The sequence below is a fragment of the Rhyacophila brunnea genome, unplaced genomic scaffold, assembly GCF_057557595.1.
Source record: "Rhyacophila brunnea isolate RB1 unplaced genomic scaffold, BYU_Rbru_1.0 scaffold_2, whole genome shotgun sequence".
Lineage (NCBI taxonomy): Eukaryota > Metazoa > Arthropoda > Insecta > Trichoptera > Rhyacophilidae > Rhyacophila > Rhyacophila brunnea.
Genome location: NW_028232859.1, coordinates 12,586,727 through 12,609,699, shown reverse-complemented (window position 1 = coordinate 12,609,699; position 22,973 = coordinate 12,586,727). Strand labels below are relative to the sequence as shown.

At 33.7% G+C, this 22,973-nt stretch overlaps 1 protein-coding gene across 2 annotated transcripts in view; it reads right to left on the bottom strand.

The window, feature by feature from the left end:
* Nucleotides 1-22,973, bottom strand: part of Sec16 (endoplasmic reticulum export factor secretory 16) — a 50,822-nt gene that overhangs the window by 17,856 nt on the left and 9,993 nt on the right. Inside the window, exons 4-19 of one of the 2 annotated variants that reach the window (XM_085947147.1) lie at nucleotides 22,345-22,643; nucleotides 21,391-21,609; nucleotides 21,038-21,235; nucleotides 18,575-18,686; nucleotides 16,302-16,430; nucleotides 13,659-13,758; nucleotides 12,980-13,133; nucleotides 12,621-12,844; nucleotides 11,871-12,066; nucleotides 10,672-10,896; nucleotides 9,539-9,708; nucleotides 8,267-8,372; nucleotides 7,426-7,667; nucleotides 6,070-6,221; nucleotides 5,166-5,337; nucleotides 3,516-3,977 (exon numbers count right to left, since the gene is read on the bottom strand). In XM_085947147.1, the coding sequence (XP_085803273.1) occupies nucleotides 3,516-3,977; nucleotides 5,166-5,337; nucleotides 6,070-6,221; nucleotides 7,426-7,667; nucleotides 8,267-8,372; nucleotides 9,539-9,708; nucleotides 10,672-10,896; nucleotides 11,871-12,066; nucleotides 12,621-12,844; nucleotides 12,980-13,133; nucleotides 13,659-13,758; nucleotides 16,302-16,430; nucleotides 18,575-18,686; nucleotides 21,038-21,235; nucleotides 21,391-21,609; nucleotides 22,345-22,643 (3,160 nt within the window). The remainder of the gene's footprint in view (nucleotides 1-3,515; nucleotides 3,978-5,165; nucleotides 5,338-6,069; nucleotides 6,222-7,425; nucleotides 7,668-8,266; nucleotides 8,373-9,538; nucleotides 9,709-10,671; nucleotides 10,897-11,870; nucleotides 12,067-12,620; nucleotides 12,845-12,979; nucleotides 13,134-13,658; nucleotides 13,759-16,301; nucleotides 16,431-18,574; nucleotides 18,687-21,037; nucleotides 21,236-21,390; nucleotides 21,610-22,344; nucleotides 22,644-22,973) is intronic. The other variant, XM_085947148.1, reaches the window with a different exon arrangement.

The following is a 22,973-nucleotide window of genomic DNA, read 5'->3' as shown; positions in this document are numbered from 1 at the left end:
AGCATGGCGTGCGCATTATAACTAGAATTAGTTTGTTAATAAACACACCAGAAATGAAATAATAAATTAATATAAATACCACTGGAAGCCATTTCATATAATCAATCAAATCAATTCCCATTTTGAATAAAATTTCTATCAGCAACTTTACAGGAAGTTGTTCCACTTAGCTACGTAAATGTGTGTCAAGGTTAGTGATCAACGTGAAACTGCACACAGAATGCAATTGTGTCAAGTTCATGCTATTTTGCAATACATAGATAAGTGCCAACTGCTAAATAGTTCCCAAACAAGACACTCCTTATAACCATGTGACGTAATACAATGTTGTGTGTACTTGAAATAGGACTCTGTTGCCGTAACAGGATCCTACTAGTAATTGAAAAAAATTCACATGCCCTAAATTTTCGGCAGTTTGGACATTGACCGACAAACGAATAAATAAAACAAGCAATTATGAAATATAGAAAAATATTTTAATTAAGTGTTTATTAAATATTATTATATTATGAATCTGGATCAAATTAGAAATATTATTATGTAAGGAAGTAAATATTATGTATCACAAAAAAAGATTTCAAGCGTATTTATTATGCATACGCATATGTCTAGACTGCACATGTTAGATTGTTCGTCTCTAAATCAATTGAATGCAGGTTCGTTTACCGTGTTTGAACGATATTAATACGTATATTGTTTTTACAAATTAATATGTATGTTTATTTCTAGCAAGGGTGTGGACCAATGTTCTCTTTAATTTTATGTTGCACGAGTATGCAAAATATCTGGATGTCCACTGTAAAAAGTTCTTGAATTTAATTGAATTAAAAAGTTTCCTAGAGGAATAATTTTACAATTAGGGGTATATACATGTTATCAAATAAAGTTTTATTTATATGGTTCAAAGCCCGCAGTCAAATGGTAGGTATTTGCAAACTGAATGCAGATAACTATAATTTTGTCTTTTACATATAACCTGTATTTATATGAAATTATTATATTTCTGTACTGAATCGTTAAAACTATTCCTTTATCAGTATTCTATTGTTTATTATGTAGTAAGCCATTATTAGTATGTAGATTATAAAATAATGTGTGATAGAACATACATATGTATTATTATCTAGGTAATGTTGTTTTTAACTTGTGAACAAATGTTATATTACAGTAATTAAATATATGTTTTATCACCTAGAAAATAACCAATGGTATGCAGTTAATAAAATGTTTTTTGTGCACACATTTTTCAGATTACGAGGAATAAAATATATAGGTAAATCTCCTACAAAAAAAGATGTATTTATCACCTTAATAATAAGAGGCATGCTGGGTAGAAAACAATCGATATATTTTGAAAATATCTAAGTAGTGATTTAACTTATGCGATCGATCGGCTCTGGAAACAGCCATTTCTATGTTTGTAAAATCTTGGCAAGTCAACCAAAACGTATAATATTTTATTATATGTATATCACCTAAATAAAGTATTCTAAAATTTTGAATATTGTATACTAATAAAAATTAATGTTTTGGAACAGTTTTTTCAGAAGTTATACGAAGCTGTTTCTGTTTTGTTATTATGTAGTTCAATGAGACTGTTTGAATTAAAATAAATATATAATAATAAAAGAGAAACGAGCATTTCAATTCTGTTGAATGCGACCGTTGCAATGGTTGTCTTTATATTGTAATATTTCAGCCGAAATGCAAAAGTAAAATGTTCAAAATGCAGAATCAAGTGTGGTGATCGTATGCAATATCGTAAGTAAAATCACTGCCATTTGAATGTACGCATTCAATTCGGTTACGATAATCGCATAAATAAAATCATTACTTTAAAGTGTGTCCACATAAGTCATACACAAAATGATAATTTTACAAGCAATCAATATACATAATTTTGAACCAATTACTTTTTAGGTGTCAAAAATGTTAATGTCAATAACAGTTAAAGCTTTCTTTTAGTATATCTTGAACTTATTCTTTCTTATAAATCAAGACTGGTTTACTCGGATAATGATATTTTCTGACATATCATAATCTGAAGAAAAGAAGTAAGTATGTATAAGAAACATGTGTTTATTCAATTACTTTGGCCTTTCAACTTGGCTTAATATTAAAGAAAATTAATTGTCATAGAAATCAACTTGATATGCAATTTTTAAATACATTATTCACAGAACACATTAATAACATAAAAATGCGAAAGCCAATCGCACATAGACCAAGACTTTGAAGGCAGTTTTAATTTATTGACTTAATGGTGGTCAGGTGATTAAACACAAACTTTCTGAATGTCTTCAAATATTGAATGCGTATTTCGTTTGTGTGACAAACTTTAATGCACATTATGGTAAATATTGAAAACAACATATTCTTTAACAGGTTCTATGCCTTCAGCGAGTTTTCTCGCTCCATGCGACTGTGATCGACAGGCTGCACATAGAAATTTTGTGAGTTATCTCGTCCAACTTTAAACTCAAATTACTAACCACTGTCGATTGATTTGAATAATATAAAAAAATAAACACACAGCGATATCTATTTGAATAATTATGAAATACTAAGCCACAAATTATTGATATCACAGTGATTTTAGTAAGAGCTTCGCTCAACATTCAACGTGTGTCGTTAAAAATGCTGCATAGTAATATCTGAGACATAGAAAAGGTCGGCACATGTTATTTCTCCATAGGTACTCGAACCAATTTTCCTTACCGTTGTCTTCCCTGACATTATTAATATTTACAGTTAGACAATCTAGTCAATAATAAAAGTATATTCATTAATTATATATACCTATGTACTTACGATACAGATCATGCAACATTCATCTATATATTATTCAGAATACAAAACAGTTAAAAAGTTAAGAAAGTACAACCGTACTACATACATATTAATATTATTAAGATGGAAGTTTTATTCAAAGAAAGTTTATAAAATCAAAAGGACCTTTCACAAGCAATCACATTTTTATATAATAATGAAAAGATTAGACTGTCAGAATATTGGTTTATAATAAAAGGAATAACTATTTATAAGATATACAATTAAAGAAGTTTAGAGGTACAGAGCCTTTCTTAACTTCAATATATCTGAAAATCGAATAGAAATTTAATGTCAGGTTAATTCAAACAAAAAATACATTTTATTATGTATTCAATGGTGGTTTTTTTTTAAAATAATAATATTATGTTTATGACACTTTTTAACACAAAAAAGATTCAAAACATTCCATGTTGTCTGAAATATCAATACAACATTACAAGCTGTGAAAATCCTTGTCGTATTCAGGTATTCACCTAAAAATACTTCACAGTAAAGCACTATTAGTTATCTCTGTAATATATAATACATGCTACAAAATAAAATTGTGTTATCTTTATACCCCGTAACAAAAATAGAAAACCAATAAAATAAGTCCCAATCCTCTCTATGGATACTGTGGAAACTACAAAGAAAAACCATCAAAGCCAAAATCTAATATGTAGTAACAACTACTCAAGCCATACCTCATTATAGCCATATGATTGACTTTGTCTATCTTGACTCCAATACCCTCCATCGGCCGCCTCTTGAGAAGGCCCTGTATCACTTGTTAGACTTCCAGGGTCTTGTTCTCCATAATTAGCAGTTGCAGGATTGAAAAACTGCCCGTTTTGTTGATTGACGGCCGTAGGGTCGTACATCTGCGGTGGATTTGTCACTTCCGCAGATTCAACGGGAGTTCTTTGATCGACAAAGCTCTGATCTTGGTTGAACTGTTCAGAGTTCGGTTCGAGCTGCAGAGAATTATCATACTGCTGCATCTGCAATTGATCGTAGCTTTGGTACTGCTGATTGCTTGTAATGTTCCAAGACGTGGTTTCGTTTGGATTGTAATAGTTTTGTTGGGAGCGTGTTTGGTTTGATTGATCGTAATCGGAAGGAGTTTGCGTCAGCAGCGGGGTTGATGCATGTGTGATGATGCCCGTCTGGAATGATGAAATCGTGGTGACATGCTGTTAATATATTACATTAAATAAAATATTGTGTTAAAGGGTAAAACATTACAGGACTTTCGATGTAGGTGGAGTAAAAAAACGTTCAGCAAGAAAATCTTAAAGGTTGTAATGTTACAAAATGATTTTCAATCTGGTAAAAACAGAGAATATTCTTCTAAAACAGATAATTCAGTTAGATGATAATAATACATACATATAATATAATTATGATGTATTTTACATTATTATCAAGGACATGTACAGGTTAGGTTAGATTTTTCATGACATGACGTGATAAATTGATTTTTCCAAATAAAAAAGAAACATTAAAAATGTATCATCTACATAGTAATATCAACGAGAATTGTGATACAAGTGACAAATGAGCTCGGAGCAGTTTTCATATCATTACAAAAATGTACCTATTTATGCATGAAAAGAATTCAATCGTGTCACTGCTTAATATGAAAAGTTATAAGCATTGTATTCCCAACACTGTATAAAATAGGTGCTGATATTATTTTCATAAATACGAATGTTTTGGCCAGACTTGAACCTGTTCAAACAGTACAAATAAACATAAAAGAAATACCTATGTATCAACATTTTTTGTGGGACGAATATCTCATCTCATAAGTCTAAGAAGAAACGTGTTATAAATAATGTATAGAACAATAAATAATTTCTTCGGGGTCATCCATGAATGATGTCACAATTTTTGGCATATTTTTTTACTATTCTTCGCCCAACCACTTTTGCCACTAAATCTTTTATTCCCATAGATATTTTTCTATTTATATTCATAAAATTTAGATAAATTCAGGTACATTTTTAACTCCCCATCTCAATCGTTAAAAACATCAAGTAAAAATGGTTGATTTAAGTAAAAAAATGAATTTATATTTTTGACTGTGAGATTTTCTACTTAGGTATTTTTCACGTAGAAACAAAAATCTGTTAATACAACCTCCACTCTGTGGATGCCTATATTATGATCTTAGGATCAGACATGGTTTAAAAAAAATACATATCAGACCTCTTAGGACGTGACATCATATAAGGATGACACCTTAGTGATAAAAGAACATGTCTCGTTTTAAATTTATTATATTCAAAGCATTATTTAAATAAACCTTTAGAATGTGTGTAAACATATTAAAAAATGAATTTATCACTTACATTGAAGTCATTGACTATCCTCCTAAGACCGGTAATCCACGGTTTCTCGGTGGCCTCTGCCTGACCACGGCTACCATCCATATGACTGATCGTTCCATCTAACGGATAGCCTGATTGGTCAGTATCATCGAGTATCTCTCCAACGTGCTCTTCAGGATCGTAATATTTCAACCTATCATGACAAAGAGAAGATTATGATGAATGAAGTGATTATCTACAATTAGAGCAATACTTCTCAAACTGGGGAGCGTGACCCCCTAGGAGGCCCTGGAGCTCCTGCCAGGGAGCCACGAAATATTTCAGTATTTGAAAACAAAAAATCTCACACGATAGGAGAAGTTCTTATATTACCAGCAGCAATAAAAATTTGCAAAATTATAGTTATATGCAATCCTTTGTCGATTCCTTGTTCAAATGATACTATGAAAAGATAAATTGATGGCATGGGAGACAATATTAAGAATCAATTAATATCTTGTATTAAACAGCAGATTACAACTCGATGAACCTACTGATATTACAAGTTACGCACAGTTAATGGTTTTTGTAAGCTATCAGTATGATTCCCAAATTCATGACGACTTGCTTTTCTGTAGGGAACTTTTGGCGATAGTCCTTGAAGTCAGATTGAGGAGGGGAGCCTTGAATATTTTTTCCGATTTCGGGGGCCAGAATTCTACACCATCTAAAGTTATCACATATAAGTGTGCTTGAGATTGAAGCGCCACGTAACACACTAGTGTTAAAGCATGGCATTCAGTAGGTAATGAGAATGGTGTCTGGTCAGACAAAATTATCTGTTCGATTAATATTTTTTAAATCTTCTGTTATAAAATGAAAGAAGTATATATCACAACTATTAGCCGGGGAATAATAAACATTGCTATTTCCATGAATAATTTACCTGTCGGCCATTTGTAATATCCTTTCCACTAATGCAGGTTCATATCGATTGGGGGCCAACGAAATAACGTGAGCCAGCCTCTCCATGTACAGTAAAGCGCGCTCGTACAGGCCATAGTCCAGAAGTCGCGTTGCCAAGAGATACTTGTACAACTGAAAAACAAAAATAAAATATTTGTTATGCTATCAATAGGGGTGACATTTTGTTACTAATACTTCCATAAATTTATTTCGTAGATTGTTTGAAGCAAAGACAGAAGATTAATAACATTCATTGGTTTATTTCTTTAACAGAGACCACACAACAGTAGCGAAGAGTGTATACTGGATGAAAGTAAACGATGTGTAAAAAGAATTAATAAATTATATGTACTATAGTGGAACAATCCTTAAAATTGCACAAATTACGATTTTTTCTACTGCTCACGAAATACATAGAGTAAATTTAATGATTGTTACCGTTATTATTTCCGACTGTTCTTACATGAAGCCTATTGCATCGTTTTCTCTCGCTCGGCGTCGCTCTAACTACGTCATATTGTCTGTCACAACTATCGAACTTCACGCTTACATGGTAAATCGTAATTGATGAAAATAAAGTATTGTGTATTAACACAATGTTTTACCACCAAGAATGGACATTTCATAAACACCATTAAAGTGATAAAAAGATTAAGAATTTTATTATGCAACAGTACAAAATATATTATATCAGTGCAAATACACAGTTATGGGTGACAAATTCGTACGGTAAACAGTCAATGCTCAGCTTGCTTAAGGTATTTTTATTGTATAAAACAGTGATTCCTAAAGTGTATCTCAGCACCCTGGACCGGCAAAACTGGCTTGCAGGGGAATTGCAGAATATTCAAATATGTTCACTGAACTGTTTAAATGCACATTGGTTAATTTGTAAAATTCATCACAAGCTCAGTTATCACTTACTCTGCTCCTTCCCCATACATATGCTGTGATAAAAAGCAAGTATCGTTCGAAAATCATCTTAGAAAAGGAAATGAGGGTGGCTTATTGTTCTTTTTTCTAATTTTGGGTGATGTGAATTGATTAAGTTTGGGAATCCTTACTACAGAAATTTCAGAATCTTTCTTATTTCTCTGTAGTGCAGCGTTCATTAGTTTTCATGTACTTCAGAATTAGGATTCCTGGATGAATAATTTCATACATTTGATTTGATAGCATTGCAATATTTTTGTTATGGATGTTGCTAGTTTCGTTGTGATTTCGATATATACGGATGGGAAAGACAATGGTAAACATTAAATTCTTGTATAATACTGTATCTCGCCACTGTCATACAGTACGATCGACGAGTTCAGTTTGGTTCAATGTTATTTACCTGGAAGTCGACGAGGACAAATGTGTCATCGGCTAAGCTGCACGCATACTCGTATATCTCAGTTGTGATTATAGCTTCATTAGTGGCAAACGCAGCCAAGCCAAGTTTGCCTGGAGTAGAGCCGAGGAGGACCAACCTCGGAGGAGCCTGACCGTTGACTGGTCGCTTACCGAACTCAACCCTGGCCATCAGGTAACAGAATTGGGCAGCGTAGAGGTCGCCGCGAGATTGAAGAGTGTCACCTGAGGGTAGAAATAGTTGTAACAAAGTTGAAATGATTCTCCCTCCATATTCATTTACAAATGGAGCATATTATGACCAGTAAAATCTTAAGATAACTTCAAAGTATATCGTCACTTAAACTTTAACACTACAGATCTCATTTATAGTAATTTATCAGTATAGCCAAAATTACATGTTATGTAAAATTGTCCAAAAAATTTAATTAATCCACGGCATTTTACTTAAACTGACAACATTTTATAAGGATCAGTTCTTTGCTTCACTCCTTGTAATGTGGTTCAAAAGAGGAGAAAGAATTGGAGAAGTATTGAAGTGTAGTGCATTTTATGTTGTTTTAAATTTATGGTCATGGATAAAACAGGGTTCCCAACCTTATTTTTATCAGGAGCACATTTGCAGCGAAAAATGGAATGGCGGGCACATTTTTTTCCAATGAAACTAACATAATTTTGATAGAGAATACTACATAAATGTATTTGCCTACTAAATATTAGTTCTATTTTTTTTTCAATTCTTAGTCAATGTATTAATGTAACCATGTTAATGTATTAATGTTGAAGATACTTTTATAAATAGTTTTAAATTTGTAATGCCTTACCAAGTGTGGTGATTGATTTCCTGTCAAATTCTGGCCTTTGCGATGCATTTGAGAGAATCATAGCAAGGTGTGGCCTCCAGTCGCCCCACTTTTCATCGGAGACACACTGCAAAAATTGTTTTAAGCCAAAATGAATGAAATCGAAGCAAAAAAAGGACCACTGGTCGACTGATTAATTAAGCTACAACAAGTGACTTCGCATTGCAAGTTCATCTGCAGAGAACTTCATAGAGACCGACAAGTTTTACGTGAAGCTACGTTGCATAGCTGCCGCGCTGGCATGGATCCTCACGTTAAACTTGTCGGTCTTTACCACTGCAGATATTTATTTACCAATTTCCAGGGTGCATAAAAAGACAAACCGTCACGATGAGCAGATAAGCAGCCAATAATACTACACTTGAGTTGCTTCATTGCGAATCCCGCTCCGGGCGATTTTTTAATAGAAATAGTTTTGAATGTATATATGTGCTACATCGATTTTAAATTCCGCCCTATTTCGTCAAAAAATCAAAATGAATATTGACTTGGATAAATAACAGGTTACTAAACTCGCTCTACATAACCGACCAATCAGACGTCGCGATTCAAACCATGATTTTTAACATACGTTTAAATCGCTATACAAACGTCACCACTACTGACATCAACATAATCGTAAATGCACAAAACAGTTTTTCGTGACTCTCGAAACTAAAAAAAAATTCTGGAGCGGGTTTGGCGACTAAGTGACTCACTTCTTCATTAATATTTAGTTGAAAAATCCTACAGAATTTCTTTAAAACCATTTCTAACTACACTCGAGTAAGTAATCACAATGAACATAAAAAATCACAGTCATATTGCGTGAATAATAAAATCGGAATGTCAAATGAGCGATATTCATATTTGTTTTGAGTTTTTCAACTTCACCATGCTTCATACTCTTAGTAAATAATTTTAAATGTCATTACAGAAATAATGTACAAGGCTCGTAATATTCATAATCCAAATTTTTCATAGAAACAATGTTACCCACTAACAAAAACAATCTAAACATTCATATAACTTTTTTTTAGCCATATACATACATACTAACAAATGTCAGATAACTGATTCAGTTTGCAATCAAAGCATCCAGCAAGTTCAAGTAGTATTGGAATTCTATAAAATTGGTTTCGTCTGGTTCCAAGCCACATCTAATGTACACCTAGCAATGATTTTATTTTTTCTTGATCAGAGAATGATAATAATAATATGCTGTATTTGCAATAACATTAAATGTAATCTCACCGTAACAGCGGCGGGTTGTCGTCCAGACATGAGCTGATAAAGTGTCTGCAGTGGATCATTAGCCATGAGACCGTTGGCGAATCTGGCCATAACGTTGGCGTACGTGCGCCGGTCCAGCTTTGAAGCCAAGAAGAGGGCGTGGCCCCAGAGACCATGAGACATGGCCCATTCTATTAATATAAATAACATATTATTAGAAAGCCATTTTACACTTATTTACAATATTGTTATTATTTATTTAGAGATAATATAATATGCAGTTTTAGAAAATATCTAGTAATGTGTATGTTCAAGGATGACATGATAGGATGATAATATTTTTTTTTCTATAATTTGTCATAATATCCTTTCCCTCATTATTGAGAATCCTTATCATTGCATTTCCAACAGTCGCCTTCTATCTGGAGTGAACATTTATTGATCTTGTTGCAAGACCCACTATAATTAGACCATGACACGCAACTGTACACTTTGATGGTAGTGCTAGATATTGGTCATAGTTAAAATACAATATGGCAAACTGTTTGTAGAAAAATGATGATTGTTGCATATTGAAATACATGGTAATAATTTGAACTAAATAAACAATCGTAAATCTTTATTTATTGCGAACAGGTTACCGCATTGCATTCGAACATAGTTTATAATTAGCACTACCATCGTAATTTGCCGATTCAGTGCCACGGCCTGAAGATAGTCGGCCTTGTCTTATTGTTACAATTTATATGTCAACTAAATTTATGATAGCTGCATTTCAACTTGGTCACGATCCTCAGCCATGATGGAATGACCGAGAAGAAGAAATAAGTGAAGTGTAGCTTTTTAATTTAAAATTGCTGGTAATATTTACACAGTTTTTTATGCCGAATAAAATATTTGTCCTTGCTTGGGTCAAACACATACATAAATTTTGCAATGTAATGCATTTTTGCACACACAACATTAACACAACGTTAACAAATTTGCAATGTCAAAACAAAAATGTCGTTAGAGGCGAACACTACATACCACTAATTTACTGTGAGTGTACATATCAATAATTATTCTAAAATTTATGAATAGGATGAATTAAACCATTTAAAATATAAGGTTATGATAAGATATCATCCTTCGATGAATAATATTATGTTTACCTAATGCTTCTTTGCCACCTCCGAACAGCAAATATTCCCTGAATTTATCGGTGACATATTTCTCTCGGCTGTCTCCCTCCAGAAGTTTTCTGCCACCCCGTCCCGATGCAGCACTGTCACGGGAAGGTTTATTACTCTCCCGTCTCACATTGCCAGATGTCGAATTGGATTGATCGATAATTGACACATCGTTTGACGAGTCGTGCTGGTCTTGATCTTGTTGAACTGAAAAAATAATTGAAAATATGTTAAAATATCTTTAAATGAATGAACTATGGCCACACATATGACACCAAATTGACTATCCATTACATAAAGAATCAAAGATCACACTACATAATTTACACCTATCGAAATCTCGATGAGAATGACTACATATTCGAGATGACTGAATCTTGAATATGACTACATATTCGATTCTTCTTTCTTTCTTTCGACCATGTCTGATCCTAATAGGATCATATGGGCTTCCACAGAGTGGAGGTTTGTATTTGTTTATACGAGAAATGGATGTCTTTTTTGATTTTTGATAATCCTCTGTTATAAATGGATGTCAGCCACTTGCTCAACCTATTAGGTCCATACTCATACACTTATTTGAAAAACAATATGACGTGTACTTGCCAGACACAGGATTCGAACCTGGGACCCACGGCGCAATAGGCCAACGATGAAACCGCGCGGCCGCGATTCATTTTACTATTAAACAATGCTTGTAATAAGGTTTTTACCTACTTTTATTGTACTGATTCATTATATAAGCGAGAATTAACTGTATTCGTTGTCAGTGTGCACTTACCATTGGAGAGTGTGCATAGTGCCTGAAGATGCCGAAAGGCGAAACTCGGGTCACAAAAGACAACTCAAATGGAATAGTACAAAACTTAAATCGATTTGAATTTAAATTCCAATCCCATCAAGTACTCTCGGTTGATAGTATTAATAATATAATATATTAAATTATTTAAAACAATCGACCAGGACTAGTATAATGAGTGCAAAGCACAGCATGTATACACGCTCATTTTCTATGGCCAGCATTATAGAGCGCGTTTACGCTTGAGGCATACATCTGTTCATTCATATGTTGTATTATGTGGGGTGACACGATTATCGATTCCATTGTCTACGATGGCGAGAACACAACAGTAAAGTAAAGACAATACACATAAAGGTATTCATTCCCATTGGGTGCGTACCTAAGCTGTCCCCGGCATGATTTTCCTCGAGTGGCAGGTGATCAGCTGACCGGCTGGTGGCGGACGAAGCCGATTCTCTTCTGCTGTTAACTCGACCAGGACCTGCGGCCAAAGAGGTACCACCGCTCTCACAGCGCCACGGATACTGACGCTTGTTTTTAACGAGAAGTTCAGCTATGTCAGTTCCAACAACCATCTGAAACGCATCAAGAGACATTAATACTTGCGAAAATGGAATCTTTAATAAAATAACTATGATCACTGAACTCAACGTATCGTTGTCATTTATCTTCATTTAAAATAAAAGTTCTGACAGGCGACACAGAACGCCTTTCATATAAAAAACAAGACTAATTAAATCTCGACAGTTATTTTTTTTTTAAAGGAATTGGATATTGGACCTTATACAGGGTATTGACGATGGCACATAAAAAACGGCTACAATTATTGTAATAATTTTTTGGCAGTTTGGTGCTTTATTTTAAAATTATATTTATTAGCATTCGATTAATATTTTCGCTAAGCGGAGCATTTGGCCTCCACAAAGTAACGGTTATCTTAGCATTGTTTTTTATGAAGAATAGTTGTCAATAGCCATTTGATCAGCACATTGGGTCCTTGCTTTGGATCAAGCACATGTAAATTTCATTTGACAGTAATCGAACTTGTAATCTGTGACTAAAGAGGCTGACACTCCTCTAACGCGGGTGATATATATAAGAAAAATAGAATTTTATACAAAATACAAACCCCATTCTGCCTGAGCAATAGAATAAGCAGCTCCCACACAAGAATCTTGCTTCCCAAGTCAACGGAGGTAGGAATCAATTGACTCTGAGACCCGCTGATTCCTCCTCCCATCTGTTGATGTAAGAACGAACTACGATCATCGTTCAGTGGAGATGCGAACCTATCAATGGCGGTACGGATCTTACCCTCGCAGTATTCGATAACGGTTTTCTTGTGCGTAGTGCCTGAAAAATAAAAAGAATATGTAAACAAGAAAAAATGATAACGTTTGGTTAAACATTTATTATACCTAATTAATTTTTCACATTAAAACTTTACAGACTTATGCAGTTATTCATGCGATTTGACATTTTTATTACCTTTGACTAATGGTCCAGGGTATGAAGTCAGTTCACATCGGATTGGATCACTGACAAGGATCTTATTCAGGTCCAAAATTTCCACAATGGCTGGTTGTCCATCGATTGGATATGAAGGATTCACTGCTATCAAATTAGTCGACGAAAGAATACCCTGAAAACATGCAATGTATTTAATATATAAATAATGTGTTCCTGTATAAAAAAAAGTATGTATTCAAAATAATTAATTGACTGAGAGAGATTCTGAATAGCGAAGTTATTCCATTTAATCACAACCAGTTTCAATATTACATTTATAGGTTTGAAGAAAAATAAAATAAAGCCATACCAAAATTGTTTAGCCATAACCTAACATGTTTTAAATTAGTTTTTAGACTAGATATTTGAATTCTTTTGAAACAAGGCCTTTGTTAAACAAAAAATGTAGAATTTCGAAAATGTTTGCTTCAATACCATGAAAATTAGCAAGCCTAAATATTACAAGGTTCTAAGTGTTTATTTTTTACAAAACAAACGTAAAAATGAAGTAGTATTCCAAACTGCCTCATTAATACTTATAATAATAATAAAAATACACGCATAGAACCTTGGCGAATGGTCTTCAACCTTGCTCCACTTAATTAATAAAATTACTGACTATTTTACGCAAACAATATTATTCAGTCATTTAAATTACCTTGATGTGGGCCCTGGCAAACTTGTCAGGTGTCAATCTCTCCGATTTGACAGTTGAATCTTCAGGAACGAAATTAATTGAAGGGTCAGTGTTGAAATCTCTGAAAACATTTAAAACGCACATTAAAACATTGACAGTATCAGAAGGAATAGATATCAATGTATACTTTAGAAATCAATCATTCGAAAAAAAACATACTGCTACACATTATAAATTAGTATTACATACCTATTATGTTAAAATAAGTAAAAAAAATATTATATTGGATATGCTATACATTATCATCTCTATACAGAATAATGAAATAATAATAAATTTCTGACAGTGCTACGCTCTGCTGGTTTTTGTAAAAATACCAGCAAAATTATTAAAAAGTACATAATTGTAATATTATAATGTAACCTTCTTTTCAAGCATTCATACAAAATTATCTGCCATATTAAATAATTTAAATAAAAATACTATTATCAATAAGTATATTAAATGTATATCATGTGTATATTATGTAAGATAATGTCCTACGAATTACCTACAAAAATAAGTAAGCTGATTGTATACAATGTGTTGTATATAGAAATAAAGAATACAAAATAAAACATTACATACCTGATATAAAAAACAATAAAATAATGATAAAAAAAGCAAAAATAAAATATGAGAAGCACACAGCTAGTGCAAATGATAAAAGCATTAAAGAGAGTGGTGAAAAAAACCAATAATAAATAAAGAAATGTAACAAGCTGGATGATGATTTATAATACAGATGGGTACATACAATATATTGAAAATTTAACATAATTTATAATAGGGATATAGTGTGTTGAAGATGGCAATGTAATGTACAATGTAATGTAGTAGCCGCAATGGTGTGTGTATGTATGAGGTGGTAATGAGCTTATTCGTATTTTAATATGACATAGAATGTATTTCATGGTATGTTTTTTTTTATATTACAACATTGATCATAAATTAAGATCCCCACAATGAGAACTATGTTTATAATATTCTAATGTTATTTTTATGTAGAGAATAAACGGTTAACAGATTATAAGAAAATATGGATTTGTGTTGTCATGTTTTTAACAAAATTAATCAACAATTAGTTTATCCACCAAATGGTTTACTCTTTAATAATGTCCATCTACATGGTTAGAGAGAGGAAATTTATTTTATGATTTTTTATAATGGCAGCAAAGAGATTATATAGAGACCATAAATCTGCATAAATTTTACGTTGATTGATGATGGCAATTATGAAAGAGAAATTTTTTGAATAAGCTTAAAATGTTCTCTGCTTATTTACTCATCTAGATTACCTACATCCCCGTTGATCGAAATAGTCAGGGCTTTTCTGTATCAAATTATACAAGTAGTATATTTTAGCGGAAAAAAATAAAGCTGTGTTTTTAATTTGTATCATTCTTGGGAATGTTCTATGTATCTTCTGGTATGGAACATATTATTTAACTATTAACGATAATTATTATTGTGACCAACACTTTAACTACCCATCCGCCAGTAAGCTAAGCATTACGAATTGCACATTTCGTTTTATCAAGTTTTACTGAATTTTTTTATTTGAACATACCGACATATTTTTTTATACGTCAATGGTGGTGGGCGACACGGAAGTGGCAACTGAGTCAAGGTTGTAAATACGCATTAACGTGTCATATCTTATGAATGTCCCAAAAACCTTTAAAAATATATTCTGAAAATTTGATTGAAATATATTGGTTGTTTCAAAAGTAATATACAGTCAAACTTGGTTATTACGAAGAAGATGGGACCGACTGAATTTGCTCGTTAAAAGCGTTAGTCGTAATATCAGAGAATAGGTATTTTTAAATGAGTGGTCACATAACACAAAAAGTCGCAATTCAAACAAAAATACACAATTAGAATTTTTCCCCGAAAGAAGCATGGCATTCATAAACAACAAAAGAAGTTGTTTGTTGTAATGAACGCTGGTAGGTACCTAGTGACTTCACAAACCTTGGATTTTTTACATGCAATTTCAACCATACGTGTATACTTTCTCAATATTGTCGGCGAAAACACCAATTAGGTAGGTACTTAGACACTTAACTAGTGTCAGAAACGTAATCCGATTCCGGCGGCATCCTGTCTGGTCGGATTTTATTGCTTAGGGTCGAAATGTTTTTAAACGATCGACACATAAGATTTTTAAGAAAATTTTTGACCATATTTTAGCTCGGTATAACCGATAAGTAGCTTGTTATAAAAGTGAATAAATGTATGGAGAAAATCATAAACAAAAATGTCAATGAATTTTTCCTCGTTAGATCCGAGATCTCGCTATATCCGTGATCGTAATAACTGAGCTCGACTGTATTTAAAAATTTTGCAAAAAGATTGTACTGATGTTTATCAAATATTAGCATTATATGACGTACCAATTGCGTAGATAAAGACGTGTTAATCCTGTAACGAATTAGCAACATCAAGTGAGTGTACCAGAAAGCACACAGTAGAAACCCAAAGAACATCGCCAATTTTTTTAAAGATGTATATATGTGTAGAGTGTCAATTAATTATAGGAGATATATACATAGAAGTACATGTTACATATTGTTGTTTAAGTCTGTTGTGTTTAATGTGGTGTAGCCCTGTTTGACCCACCTACTGCCGGATAAATCAGTCCTGGTGGAGCCTCCTCCGCGCCTCTCCAAGGATCTTCCGTACCCTGTAGTGTTAGGGTCGATGCGCCGGAACTGATAGTAATAACCACCGTTCGAGTCCATCAACATCCTGTCGTGGGATATGAACCAGAGGTACAGACAATTCTACACGTCACAATGATCAATGCCATAAACGAATTCCGGGTGAAATGCCAAACATGTTTTCGGACATATAACGTATGGAAATATACAGTAAAACCACATCAATTTAAATATTATGAGATTCTAAATATACTGCAATTTGAAAAATTCAAAAATGAAAAGACAAAACATAAATCTGCTAGAATCAACCGTTATTGTTGCAGATTTTCCAATATTCTTGTTTTTTATTATTTTCATAACTTTACTATTATGACAACTTTCTCATATTATTTCAATATGAATTAAGTTGGTTAGGTAAATTTTGTAATTCGTAATTTGAAATTTTAGCCTGTTAAATTAGAAATTAATGAGGTTTCACTATAATTATTATAAGATAATATGCTTTTTTTGGAGTAAATCGTGGACCATAATATTATATTCAATGTTATTTTTGTCAATCTTGAATGTAGTTGGTTTTAAACAAGAATATGAATTAAATTACAGATCTTAATACCAGCTGATAGACCGGAATGTTTATTGTTATTTTGGTTTTGTGGCATGAAGAATCTTGAAAAAGTATGGTAGGAATAATTAAAAGGATACATGTTTTAAATATTTACATCAAGAGTATGAAGTTATGGAATCTAATAAAACAGTTTAATAATTAGAGTCAATTAAATTCTCGATAGAAACTCACAAAATTATAATTTTTTTCAACCAATGAAAGGTTAGACTTTTTTGTACCAATACGGAAGAGAAGATATCTGCAAGTGTATGGATAGTTTTATTAACATTCAATCATACAAACATCAATAATTAGAATACAACTAATATTACGATGGTGATTGATTTGAAAAGAGATATATTATGATGGTCTGATGATTTTATAATAATTAACATCCAAAAATTATATGACATACCGTTTACATAAAAAATAATATATTTATGTATATATTTTTATGACAATAATCGTATAGTAAATATATATCATGTGACGTGAAAATATGGAGTGTATATGCTAACAATAAAATAATGAAAAAGGTTTCCATGCCCAAATATAACAAATGATGCAGGCATAGAAAACAAAAATAAATTATGCACTAATAGTCCCCACAGCCTAGCTACTCACTTCGTAAACATGAATATCGTTGTCGCTTTCCCTCCACGGATTGTTTAATATAATATTTTATGGACAAACAAATAGGTCCTACATTATTTAAAAGCAATTATTTATAGATGGTCTTAAAATTAACCAGAGATAAACGTACCTCTCGGCAAATGACATGCTATAAAAATTTGACTATAAAATAATATCAAAACATAACGTACATTTACCATAAATGATGCATTGCGGATACTGGCTAATAATTCATTTATAAATTACAAATTTCATTATTTTCGACATATTACTTTCAAATTGGTGACTATGTGGATATATATATTATATATGTACAAATGACTCCAATTAGTGCAGCAATGGCGTAAGTGCATTGGAGCTAATTCAAATCATTAAATATGGTACACATTATATAACAAATATAAAATTGCGATGGTTGCTTCTCTCACCAGAAGAAAATAGTGATTTATGGTTGCCATGCGGCTATGGAATAAACGTCAACATAAAATCGGGTGCCATTTTGAAAACAGTGCATTTTCAAAGCGAAAACAGTGCGAAACAAAAATGTGCGACAAAAACAAATAAACAGAGTACAAAAACATGTTTCGAGGATATCGTTTTTTGTTATCTACATTATTAATTTGGGTTTGATAAATACCTATATAAAAAAAACTTTATTTCAAAAAAGTTAACTTTGACGATATAATAAATGACAGAAAATCTATTGTGTATTTTATTTTATATAAATACTATACTTATAACTAAAATAGCAAAGTCTTGAAAAACTGAAATGAAAATATTCTACATTTCGAAAGTTTTGAAGCGAAGGCAGTTCTACTAGAAGTTTCTTTTATTATCTTAGCAATGTAAATAATAAAACTAAAAAAAAAGATGGATGGATTTAATACAAAGCGGGTATACGATTCTGAATGTATCGATTTCATGCACAGATTATTCACAGGGGTGATGACAGACATAACTTCAAAATGTGTAATCATTTGAAACAAATGTCATACCTGTCTTTCATCTGGTCGCCGTTGGCTGAAGACCTCCCCGAATGAACACTGCCTCGCTCGTCTGCTAGCCTAGTAGCTGCACCAGCATCGTACCCAGGCATGGATGCATAGCCTACAACAAGAGTAGGTATGTTCTGATAGATTCAAATGTATTTTTCATCCTGCATACGATCTCATATATTTATTGAAACATTCACAGTTATTTCTTGCATTGTTTTCGGGAAATAAGTATGACATTTTAGGCTTGTTACAGAGTATGGTACGAGGGTGGGTCAATAAGTCCTTAGAAAAGCCGACAGGTGGCGCGACTAGTACTGTAAGTGGTTTGTTTTCATGCAGCGGCACTACCGATTCAGTATGCTGCGAAGTTTCAATCAGATTGGTCGGGTTGTTGTGTGTTTCTCGTACATTTAAAAAAAAATTTGCTTGTTGAAAATGGAAAAATGGAAAATGGAGAAAATTGAGTTTAGAGCTGTTATTAAACATTTTAATATAAAAGGGTTAACAGCAAAGGAAATAAAAAATGAGTTGGATTTAGTTCACGGCATATCTGCTCCTTCACTTGCAACTATTTATAACTGGTTAAATGAATTTAAACGTGGTCGTACATCAACAAAGGATGAACCACGCTCAGGACGTCCTGTAGAGGTGACTACACCAGAAATGATCAATAAAATCCACGATATGGTGTTAAGTGACCGAAGATTAAAGTTGAGTGAGATAATTGAGGTTACAGGGATCTCAAAAGGTAGCGTCATTTCTATTTTACATGACAAATTGGGCATGAAAAATATTTCTGCAAGATGGGTGCCGCGTTTGCTCACAGTCGACAATAAACGCAATAGGGTGGTGGCCTCTAAAGCCCTGTTGTCGCTCATGCAACGCAATCCGGATGAATTTTTTCGTCGCTTTGTGACTGTATATGAAACATGGATACACCACTATACTCCCGAGACGAAAGAACAGTCAAAGCAGTGGATTGCGAAGACAAACCATGTCCAAAGAAGGCGAAAACCGTAAAATCAGCTGGTAAAGTTATGGCTACTGTATTTTGGGATGCACGTGAAATTATTTTCGTTAACTATTTGGAAAAAGGAAAAACAATAACAGGGGATTATTATGCATCTTTATTGGACCAGCTAAAAAACGAAATTGAAGAAAAACGGCCTCATTTAAACAGGAAAAAAATCCTCTTTCATCAGGACAATGCCCGTGTTCACACATGTTTACGATCAATGGCTAAAATTGAAGAATTGAAGTTCGAATTGGTCGACCACCCACCGTATTCGCCAGATTTAGCCCCCAGTAACTTTTTCCTTTTCCCAAACTTAAAAAAATGGCTAAGTGGACAACGTTTTTTTTCAAATGAAGAAGTCATCGATCGGACAAATGCTTATTTTGAGGACCTTCCGAAAACTTATTTTTCTGACGGTTTAAAAAAAATTGAGAAACGTCTAACCAAGTGTATTGAGCTCCAAGGAGATTATGTTGAGAAATAAAAAAAAAATACAAAAATAAAAACTGTTTTAATGCTTTTTTCTAAGGAATTATTGACCCACCCTCGTACATAACATAATATGTAGTGTTACTTCTTCGACCATGTCCGATCCTAATAGGATCATATGGACCCCACAGAGTGGAGGTTTGTATTAACAGATTTTATTTTGAAGAGAAATGGATGTCAGCCACTTGCTCAACACAAATTGAAAAACAATATATATGTGTACTTGCCAGACCCAGGAGTAGTGTTACTAGTGTAATTAATTATAAATAAACCAAAAATTATCTATTGGTCAGCTTGGTGACTACACACCCTCATATTTTTTTTATTTCAAATGTCACAGCCAAATGTGTCTAGTGAGATCTCAAAGTCAAATCTTCCCAAATTGCATATATGACTGAGACTTAAACCATAAAGGCAAGTAAAAGACAGAGGCTAGATGCATTTCAAATGTGGTACTGGAGGTGAATGCTGAGAGTTTCATGAATTGCAAAACGAACTAATGATTTTATAATCAGCATACTCCAGATTTGAGACAAACTCCTCTCGGTGTGGCTTCGCTGAACTCTTAAATTTTTTAGTCATATACATACCCACAAGAGGAATGACAATCTGGAAATACTGGAATAGTATTCAGTCGAGTTGAAGGTCAGAGAGGATAATGAAGAGCGCCTTCAGATGGTCGGATCAAATCGAGAATGTTAGGAGTACAACTGACACAGGCCCAGTATGCTACTAAATACTAAGAGGGAGCTAATCATACGGGGTCACAATCGTCAGTCATGATGCCCCGACGAAGAAAAAGAAAAAGGGTTTGTTCGATTCTTTATAGTTATGACCACATAAATATCAGATATCTAAATGTGTCAGTATAATGCACGAATACCCCTAACCTTACATGGCCTGTAGGAATTCAGAGAGTTTATTGAGTACGGATAATGATAATAAATTAAATAACCAACCTTCTCCATAGGCGGCCATTCCACGGCTGGCGTCAGTCTCCGACATCCCAGCCACGGCCCCGCTTTGTCCGGCCATATATTTGTTGTAGAACTCCAGATACGCCTGCGGGTTGGTCAAGCGTAACTTCTCGTAGTATTGGTAGGTCGGGTGCTGTTGATACATCTGCTGGGAATACTGTCCCATTGGATAGCCATACCCTGAAAGAAATAAATAAGTTTAGAATATAGCAACACTGTCAATAGTTTTTTTTAATCTTTAATGAATAGACATAATTTGGAACATATTTTTCCACATATTTAAAGCACTTTCTTCCTAAGTTAAACTTTTTAGTATAATTATCCACTCTACTTACTCTCGTAGTACTGCTGATCCCCATACTGTCTGTCCCTGTCTCTCCTGTGACGATTGCCACCTCTTCTGTCTCGATCGTCATCTCGTTCCCTTTCACGTCTGACCCTGCGCTGCTCTCTATCAGCCAGCAGAGCAGCGTCATTCAGTTCGTCTTCAATCGGATCGGGATCTCTTGAATCTGGTCGAGGTGGTCCATACCTCGGATCCCGTTGATCTTGACCTATAAAGAACACAACATATATGAGTATGAACAATATAGACAAATCTATGCAGTTAAGCCAAATTTAGCACTGTCTATAAATTGTGTTAGTACAGTAGGCGCTCGGTAATCAGGTAACCATATTTTTTCACCTATGCCGGATTATTGGATTTCTATATGAAATAATAAATAATCTGTCAAGGTCGGGCACCGAACTGCCGAGCGAACGGCTCTCCACTTTGTAATCCGGCAGTTTAATGTGAAACCTGCCGGTTATACAGCAGAAGAGCTGAGTTGCAAAATGCCGGACTATTGGACGTGCCAGATTGGTGAACGCTGGATTATTAGCGCCTGACGATGTTTTTTTTGGTTATAGTTTATACAGTTATACATTGGAGTTGCGCACGCCGCTCACGCCCTGCCAAACGCTATCCACTCAGGCCTCACACTAAGAGCGTACACATATTCGCATGAGTCATAGTCGGGTCGGTAGCTCAGGGCATAGAGCATTCACTCGGACAGCGAAAAGATGTGAGGTTCGACTCCCACTTGGCCTAACTTTTTTTATAATATAAATTACATATTTTCGCACACCTTTTGAAAAACACTGATCTATACCACAGCTTTAGGAGATGTTGATCTCAAACCATAAAAACACTTCTACACAAATGCTGGTTGACTATGGAGCAATAGTTGGAACTTTTTTTTTCAATTATTATCAGGAGGAAAAGATATCAAAGTGCTTCTATTTCTTACCTCTTTTTCTCTCATCTCTACCGGCGGTCCTCTCTTTTCTTTGACTGCCAGCATAATTTCTTTCTCTATCCAGAGCACCGTATCTCCTGTCTCTTTCTTCGGGTCTATCAGGATCCCCACGTTTCCTGCCGTCACTTTCATAGCTATCGTATCTCCGGTCTCTGTCGTCCCTACGCCTCCTGTCCTTGTCATCTCTAAATGAACGATCGTACGATCGTCGACCGTCGTCTTCTCTCCTCGAAGAAGATGGTTCAGGTCTGGGAGGCTTGCCAGAAGGGTACGAGCCTTCTCTATATTTCCTGAAAATATAGGTATAGAATTTATATATTATGTATTTTAATGACGTGCAATATAACACAAAAAAAATTGGTATACATATTTATTTAAGGGTAGTTACCATCAGTTCAAGTAAATTTATATGCTTGGAAAATTAAAATTATCAGAAAGGAAATGATTTGAAAATTTACGTATAATTAGCAAGCAGATTGATTTAAAATTAATATTTAATTTTATATTTAAAGTGTAAGCATGATTTTAGGCTCACCACACTCGATAACCACTTCAGTTGCAGGCAAAGTGTTTATTGTGGGGGCGGTTTGGACATAGGGATTTGATGCAGAGGCGTGTCA